We start from the raw sequence: 8,061 nt of genomic DNA, 5'->3' as shown, positions 1-8,061 counted from the left end.
AACATCAACAATTCCATAATAGCATGTAAAAGAAATCAGAAAGACTTAATAGATAGAAAGAAAATGTTTGCAATAAACATACAAGCAAATAAATAAATAAAAATATCCTCAAATACAAAGAGATGATAATTAATGGATTCCTTAAAAAATGTAAACATTATTCTAAACATTCTTGAATCCAGAAGACATTGCAAGAAATCTCATAAACATAACTATTGTAAATCATTAAAGCCGACACAAACCAGTTCAGCATTTAATATTCTTTTTAAACAAAAGTCAAAAAAGCAGAAATTCCAAAACATGTATTTTACATTTTTACATATTATATCCTTCTCAGGCAGCAACACCATGAAACAGCCACATAATTAAGATTAATACATTTAGGGACAGGAACAACCTTTGTGCAAAGTTTGGTAACTCTTCAACTCTTCAAAAAGTTACCCTCAAATATTTTATTATAGAAAATGAGTAACCCTTAGGAAAATCAATTTGAAAAGCAACTTGATACAAATATCAAGCTCAATGTAAGGGTGAACCTTTTGCACATTTTATTTTATAACAGTAACCCACACTTATAAATACGATAAAAAAGTGTCTAATGTAAATAAATATACTGAAAATATTTCTTCCTTGAGATCAGTTCTTCAACTGAAGACAAAACTAGGTTCACAGGTTTTGTTGACATTGACGGAATTGTTCATTTGCCTTAAATGTCACATTTATCACTACTCTTTCCTTTACAAAAACACATCTCAAGTGAACCTTTGCTCAAATACATTCTTTTTAATGAATTCAACTAGAAGTTAAATTCAGTTTGGTCTGTGCAGGAGAATGGTCACCCTTCTCCTCAGAAGTCCCTTAGTACCTAATGCACTTCAAATAATTCTTGAAGTAATGATGGACCAGTTTGTTTCTTCCATCCTTTCGCCCTGGAAACCTAAAGTGCCTGTATTTGCTTTGTTTGCGCTTCTTCTGGTGGCCGACTGAAAGTCCTTTGCAAGAGGCAATCAGCAAATCTCCAAGACCATCAAGAAAAAACTCTGAAGGGGTTTAGAAAAGAGAGACAAAAGAAGAAGTCAATCATTAAAAAAAATACTCAAGCACTAAACGCTATCCTGAACCCCCCTGAGATGCACCTACCAGTGTGAGCCACTCTCTTCAGAAACGGATCAAACCCAACCCGTCGCACCGCATCTGTCCGTGCCAGGAAGTAGTTGACGACCCCGTCTACAAAGAAGCAGCCGTCAAGGCCTGGAACGGCTTGAATCTTCTTTCTATGCAAACGTCTGAGACAACCGCCTTCCTCTTCATCTCCTTCCTCGTATTTAAGACGGAAAAAGAACTGATCTTTTCCCACTGCACCACCAACCTGGAAACAGAGAGAGAGAAAGTAACAAACTGTTTCTATAGCTGAAATTATCCACTTTTATTTAAAGGTTATTCGATTAAAAACAGCTAGTCATCTTTCTTGCACCATCCTGTACAAATGAACAGTGAGCAATGGGACTCATTCAGTACTCATTTCATGGATTGTTCATATTTAATACACAAAAGAACTGAGGTGAAAATTTGTAAGAATTTAAGAGAGTATCTGTTTATCACGATTTATCAAATTTGTGCAAATTTGTCAGTGGTGCTTTGAAATGAGGAGGCAAAGTCCTCAAAAGTTTTTTTTTAATCAAATGTAAATGTATGTCCCAGTCACATTTTCTTAGTTAAATAAACATTACTTACACTACCAGAAAAAATACATACTTTATATTTTTACATTAACAATGTAATCAATTCTATGTATTAAAGCCAAGTATGAACCTCATCAAGTTAGTGTTTTTAAGATTTTTACATGTATTCCAAAATAATAACTCAAGGCAGTAACAATTTAAACAATACATCTTATTTGTGAACTTACATTCAGCTGTTCTTTTTAATAGTTAACTTTTAACTATTGTTGAACTTGTTCAGATCAGTCATCAAAGCTCAGTAAATATTGGTCACGACACTGAGATTCACTTTAAAGCTGATTACTCACTATAAACTCCCACAGATCATGTTTTCATGCCATTTTAAGTCTTATTTTGACTTTTACAAAGTGGTAATATCTAAGTGTGTAAGTTGTTTACTTACGTTTTTAAATTAGTCTTCCAATTAACTTTAGACTGATTTGTGAACGTGGAATGTGCACAAACACAAGAGGTGGGATTTATCGCATGAACCAATCACAGCCGAACATAACCAGTCATATCCAATCATATCGCGATGAAGGCATTGCCTCCTCTCATGTGACTTTCTCCCATTCATTCTCAATTACCCCCCACCAAACTCACGGCACGCTTTAGGGGTTCTGTTAAAGCTCAATGGGCTCAGGAGAGGCGAGAGAGACCTGGACTCTCGCTGTAACTTTACCTGCTGGTATCGCTGTTGAACGTGTTTTTGTAGCAAAACAAGTGATTAATACACTTTTTAATGTTTTATATTGTAATACTGGCATTGTTTTTTTATCATTCAGTATTTTGGGAAGGTACTGCCTCCCTTGCTTCCTCGGAGGAAACTCTTCGATGGATGTTTAGTGAAAAAAAATAAATAAATAAAAAAAGTATCTTTACTCACCACATCTAGTTCTGGAGCTTTCTCCATTATCTCCACAAATTTTTCAATCCGTGTATTGTTACTGAATATGTAGTCATCATCAACCCACAAGAAGTATTTAGTGGTGACCTGAGATACAGCCAGATTCCTGCCTGCAAACCAGCCCTGAGGAAACATTTAAAGAGATATGTGACCCTGAACCACAAAACCAGTCATACAGACCAACTGTATCTGAAAAAGCCGAATAAACAAGCTTTCCATTGATGTATGGTTTGTTAGGATAGGACAATATTTGACTTGGATACAACTATTTGAAAATCTGTAATCTGAGGGTGCAAAAAAACAAAACATTGAGAAAAATGTTTTAGTTGTTCAGATTAAGTTCTTAGCAATGTATATTACTAATCAAAAATTAGGTTTTGATATATTTACAGTAGGAAATTTACAAAACATAATCTTTACTTAATACCCTAATGATTTTTGGCTGATGATTTGACCCATACAATGCATTTTTGTCCATTGCTACAAATATACCCGTACTATCCAAGACTGGTTTTGTGGTCCAGGAACATATTTCTATTTTTTAGTCACTCGACAGCATTATGTTGAGCAATGTAGCTTTAAAAAAATATTCACCTGTGCAGGAGGCATAATGTAGTGCTCTAAATTGTAGCCAGTCACGTTTTGCGGCTCCAGGCTGTCATCAGCAATGATGATCTTAATATCGGGGTACAACTGTCGGATGCTTTTGATAAGGATGTTCAGCTCGTCATATCTCAGAAAGGTTTTGGTTGCTATAGTCACCTGTGAGTTAATATCTAAGACAGAAAGAAAGAAAGAGAAAGAGCTGTTGACCATACATAATCTAAACAACAGGTATTTGAAAAGATAAGTTTTGTTGTCTTACCTTTTCCTGGGTCATACAGAACAGGAACTGATGGTCTCTTGATCTTAATGGAAAAAAAGGCCTCATAGTCTTCAAAAGAAAAATTAACTAAGGAGACAAGCAAAAGTGATTTCAAATGCAGTATTCAATTCTATTGCAAGTATATTGCATGTAGTTCTAACAGTAAAAAATTTACTAGACTGTGGAAAAACAATAAGCTCAATATCTCAGACCCATTCTCTGAACATATAATGGACAAAGAGGGCAGTGCTGACATTACCCAGATCTTTGGTCTTGACATGGTAGGTGGTGCTGGTGTAGGTCACTCTGGAGAGCAGATCATTGAGATGTGTGTGGCTGGTGGATGAGATGGTCAGTTCACTCTGACCCTTTCCTTCCACCTGATCTCCTTCCACAACATCCTCCACTGAGAGCACTCCTTTCTTCACACTCAAAGACACCTATGGGCACCAATGTGGTACGTGAATGGATAATCAGTGTGATATTCATTAATAATCATGAGTGGAAAGAAATCAGTAGTCTTGAGTTTGAAGAACACAGAAAAGTCCAAAATGCAAAAAGACCCTCCACCTTCATTGACATGATCAAACCAGAAAACCCCAAAGAACCTCTATGGCCCACGCAAATTTGAAAACAAACCTTATATAGTTTTCTTTTTTGTGCATGCACAGCCAAACCTGTGAAAATGGGCAGTTTAACAAATTTCATTCTCATAAATAATAGATGTAAAAATCCATGAAAGTACATTCTTAATTAGTTAACACACATCAACTTTTAATAGAGTGTTTTCACGATGTGTCATATTTTGCTGATTATTGCTGCTGAAAATGGTCAATTATGGTCATGTTTTGGGCTGTACTAACTGGTCGGACCAGGAAAAACATTTGGAGTACAATAGACTGCCAAAAATTAGAACAAATCAAGGAAAAGAGTGCAAAAGACTGTCTGAGGAACAAAATTCAGTTTGTGAACAACACAGTAATTGCTTTTGATATATAAGATCCAACATTCCAAAGTAGAAAGACATATCTAAGCAAACCTGGTAAGTTTTACCTGGTATCACAGTTTTTGTAAGAGGTGCCACTATGAAACCCTGGATGGGATACTGAAGGGGAGAATTGGCTTGGGCTAGTATAAGGGACTCCATTTTTGTCCCCATCCTGAGAAATGCAAAATTAGAACTTTTAGAATTAAGCCAATCCAAATTAAATAAAGCCTAAAAACTGGAATGTTCTTTGACCTGAGCTGGTATTGGCGGTACTCCTCAGATCGGCGTCTCTGAAGGTCTTCCAGTTCATCTTCTGGCACATGTTGAGCATTTAAAGTATATCCTTCACAGGAACAAGACGAGCGATTTTTACTGGGAAATGGCCCAATGTTGCGATCAGACAGTCTGTGAAATCACAAAAGCACTAGTAAGATAAATCTCAAAAAAGTACAGAAGTAAGTTCAAGAGAGTATAGTATTCTGAATAAATAACCAACTACTGACCTCTCTTTAGAAAACTGGAGGCGCCTTGTGCTGCAAATAATACAAAAAAAGTCACTTGCAAGAACACAAAAGGACAAACAACCAAAAACTGATCAACAAATATGACCAAGATAGAGTCGTAGGGTCATACCCTGTTGGCAACAGTTTTTTTGTGACATCTGTAACATCCAGAAATCCACTCTGTATAGCATAAATACCCAGTGCAGTAACACAGAGCGAAGTCAGGAATATCTTAAAGAGAAAGCTGTAATTCATTTCTGGAGATTACCTGAAACCAAAGCAGTTAAAAAGCTGTAACAACCAATGACTGATAAATCAAACCAGCAAAAAATAATCCTAACAAAGGAAAACAGAAAAAAACAGCACTGATCATATACTAACCAAATAAAATGAATGCTAAATAAATCAATCAATGTTTGTCAGCAACATACTCCCACACACTACGTGGCTCCAGGTGAAAAAAATACCCGTTTTCAACATTATCTATTAACTTAGCAGGCATCAGTTTTTATTAGCCGTTTTGGGAGGTTCAAGGTCTACCCAAGGTTTCCAAAGACAGAAAAAACTCATACAAGCCATAAATCTGTCGCCCTAGAAACAGCACCTTATTTTCTGCGTTCACGTACATAGTGTACACCTGAGAATCTCTGCCAATGCCGACCCCGCTTGATATGACTGACGTCACGCGTCAGCGTTTCCGGGTCTTTTTTTTTTTTTTTATTAATTAATGGTCAATGCGCAAAACAATGTACAAACAAAGATAAATAAATTTAAGGGGGTGCTAAACACATTACAAACTAATTTTGGGAATAATAATACAGGAAAATAATTACAGACAATGTTTTGACCGTTTGGTCGATGGCAGGTATTTGCTCAAATTGCTTTTATAAAAACAATGAAGAGTGGTCTGGTAGTTGCTTATTTGGATTTGTGAACAACTTTGCCAGCAGCAAAATCAAATTAATTACATAAAACTGTTCTATAGGTCTACATATTTTCCCCTAAATGTTAACCTGCTTAAAAATTCCGTTCTTATCAGATCAGACACACCTCAACCTGTGTAGCTGTTACACACGTCAAAATGCTCATTGTGAAATTTGTTGAAATATTCAGCTTACGTGTGCGCATACTTAACAGTCTTGTACAGTCATCGTGTTTATGTAGCCTGCCTAATTATGTTGTGTTACTGGCTACACACGTTTTAACAATGGTTAAGAAAATGTAAATAATTCAACAAAAACACAAAACTGTAATTCTAGCATCAAAAATGCACTGACGTTGCTCAAGCAGGAAATACACGCACCACAACATTCAGAGAAAGAACGCTGAGCTGCGTTCTGAAGTAGAAATTAATATGCGTACACATACCTATCCTAAAACTAATCTTGTGCGACTGATAAGATGCAAATCTAATGATTTTAGGTCAAAGATACAACAGGTGCGACCTGCGGAACATGTTTAGATTATCAAGCACGTAGGGCATCTTCACCTTTATCACTTTTTTTCTTAAAGGCTGAATTTCAGTCTATCCATTTACAAAATAAAATTTAAGCCTTTGTACTTGTGAGCTAAAAATAGTAAAAAAAAAAAAAAAAAACCGCAAATTACGCCCATGCCTAAGCTATAGGCAAAATGTTGTGTTCATAAGCGATAATGTAGTCGAATCTTGGACCCAGTATTTATTATGTCACAATTTAACAAGCAGGTTTAGGCTGCATTATTCAACTGAAATACCTATTGCCGAAATCGTTTTCTTAACAAGGTTATAGGCTACTCACATCGTATTTTGCATTTACATCGAAAGTAATAAAAAGAAAAAAAGTCGTTTTCACCTGTATTGTCGACCTCAAAACAGAAATCCTTTTAAAAGTGTAAAATCATTTAACTCTGTACAGAAACAAATGAACGTACGTAAGGAAAAACACGTTTAGCTACAGCAACAGCGTAAACGTGAATACAGCCTACCTGACTATCAGCAAACGCAACACTGTTAAACAAAACTCCTGACAGAAAAACGAACAGTCACAGTCAGTATTTATATGGGTTAATATAATAATCAAAGACTGCCTCCAGCTATCGATTTGTTCGTGCTAGTCTGAAAGATAATTTAGGTACATCCTGTCAATTAAAAAATATATAAAAACAAAACATCAACAACAGCCACTAAACTGACATTTACCTCATCATAAGCCCCACATATGTATTTCAAAGTCCAGGGTACCGAGTAAACCGCAAATTACAAGTAAACTAACTTGATGATATAGTTAATAAAAGACTGACAAATAGAATTTGTAGTCGGTGAAAGTATGCATAATATTGCCGTACTCACCATTAATCCACGGCCCGGGGAAACAAAGGCTGCTCAACGCGCACACAGGTGAAACGGCGATTTTACGAACCAGCGTAACAAGTTGGTTAAGTATGTTTTATGTACTTTTGAATGGCCCTTGCATTTCAATCGGCTTATTTTGGTTGCCAAGTTGACGGGTGTGGCTCACGGTGCCTCACATAAAAATGACCACCTGTGTAACAGTTTTGCAGTGCGACTTTGATAATAATTTATTTCTTATCACTAAATCATGTGTGTTTATGTCCTTCTGTAAAAACACCACCCTGTATTGTAGAACACAGCCCTGTTCCAGCATCCTGCCAACCCACAACACATTACAGCATGATGGAAAATTCTTCTCCATTGTCTCTGGAAAGTCAAACTGAACAGAACGTTCTATGACAACATTTCACAGAATCACTCTCTATTCAAATCACAGATGAGCCTAAGTGGAAATACAGGTGTAAAATGCAAATAGCATGGTCCATGGTCACACCCTCCACAATTTTTCTCCGTAGTTTTCATTTTCTTGTCTTGACAAATTGACAAATTGAACAAATTGAATTCCACAGTTTACTTACACTGAAAGTGAATAAAATAGATGGCATTGTGGCATTGACATCCCAACTGTGACATCAGAATTGCGAAATTTATGAAAGAAAAGGTCTTTGAACTGGGCTAAACAAAACTTTTGTCACTCCCAACCCATATGACGCACTCTCTTGTGCGTCTCTTGTTCTCTTATTTT

The 8,061-nt window shown here is 36.2% G+C and overlaps 1 protein-coding gene across 1 annotated transcript; it reads right to left on the bottom strand.

Moving 5' to 3' along the window:
* Positions 1-253: 253 nt before the first annotated feature.
* LOC141323459 (beta-1,4 N-acetylgalactosaminyltransferase 1-like) lies at positions 254-7,521 on the bottom strand. The gene is made up of 12 exons (XM_073833480.1): positions 7,314-7,521; positions 5,115-5,252; positions 4,985-5,014; positions 4,734-4,886; positions 4,547-4,653; positions 4,133-4,170; positions 3,753-3,933; positions 3,494-3,580; positions 3,223-3,404; positions 2,608-2,751; positions 1,141-1,369; positions 254-1,040 (listed from the first exon to the last, which is right to left on the bottom strand). The coding sequence occupies exons 2-12, from the start codon at positions 5,237-5,239 to the stop codon at positions 859-861; spliced, it is 1,458 nt and encodes a 485-aa protein (XP_073689581.1). The 5' UTR covers positions 5,240-5,252; positions 7,314-7,521; the 3' UTR covers positions 254-858.
* Positions 7,522-8,061: the final 540 nt, after the last annotated feature.

The sequence above is a fragment of the Garra rufa genome, chromosome 1 (genome assembly GCF_049309525.1).
Source record: "Garra rufa chromosome 1, GarRuf1.0, whole genome shotgun sequence".
Lineage (NCBI taxonomy): Eukaryota > Metazoa > Chordata > Actinopteri > Cypriniformes > Cyprinidae > Garra > Garra rufa.
Note: the sequence above shows the minus strand (reverse complement) of the source record. Positions and strands in the feature narration are given on the sequence as shown.

Excerpts from the sequence above, each read along its gene's own strand:
- LOC141323459 (XM_073833480.1), bottom strand. The coding sequence starts at position 5,239 with ATGAATTACAGCTTTCTCTTTAAGATATTCCTGACTTCGCTCTGTGTT. Across the intron at positions 4,654-4,733 it reads TACCGCCAATACCAGCTCAG|GATGGGGACAAAAATGGAGT; the intron begins GTCAAAGAACAT and ends TGCATTTCTCAG. Across the intron at positions 1,370-2,607 it reads AAGCTCCAGAACTAGATGTG|GTTGGTGGTGCAGTGGGAAA; the intron begins GTGAGTAAAGAT and ends CTCTGTTTCCAG.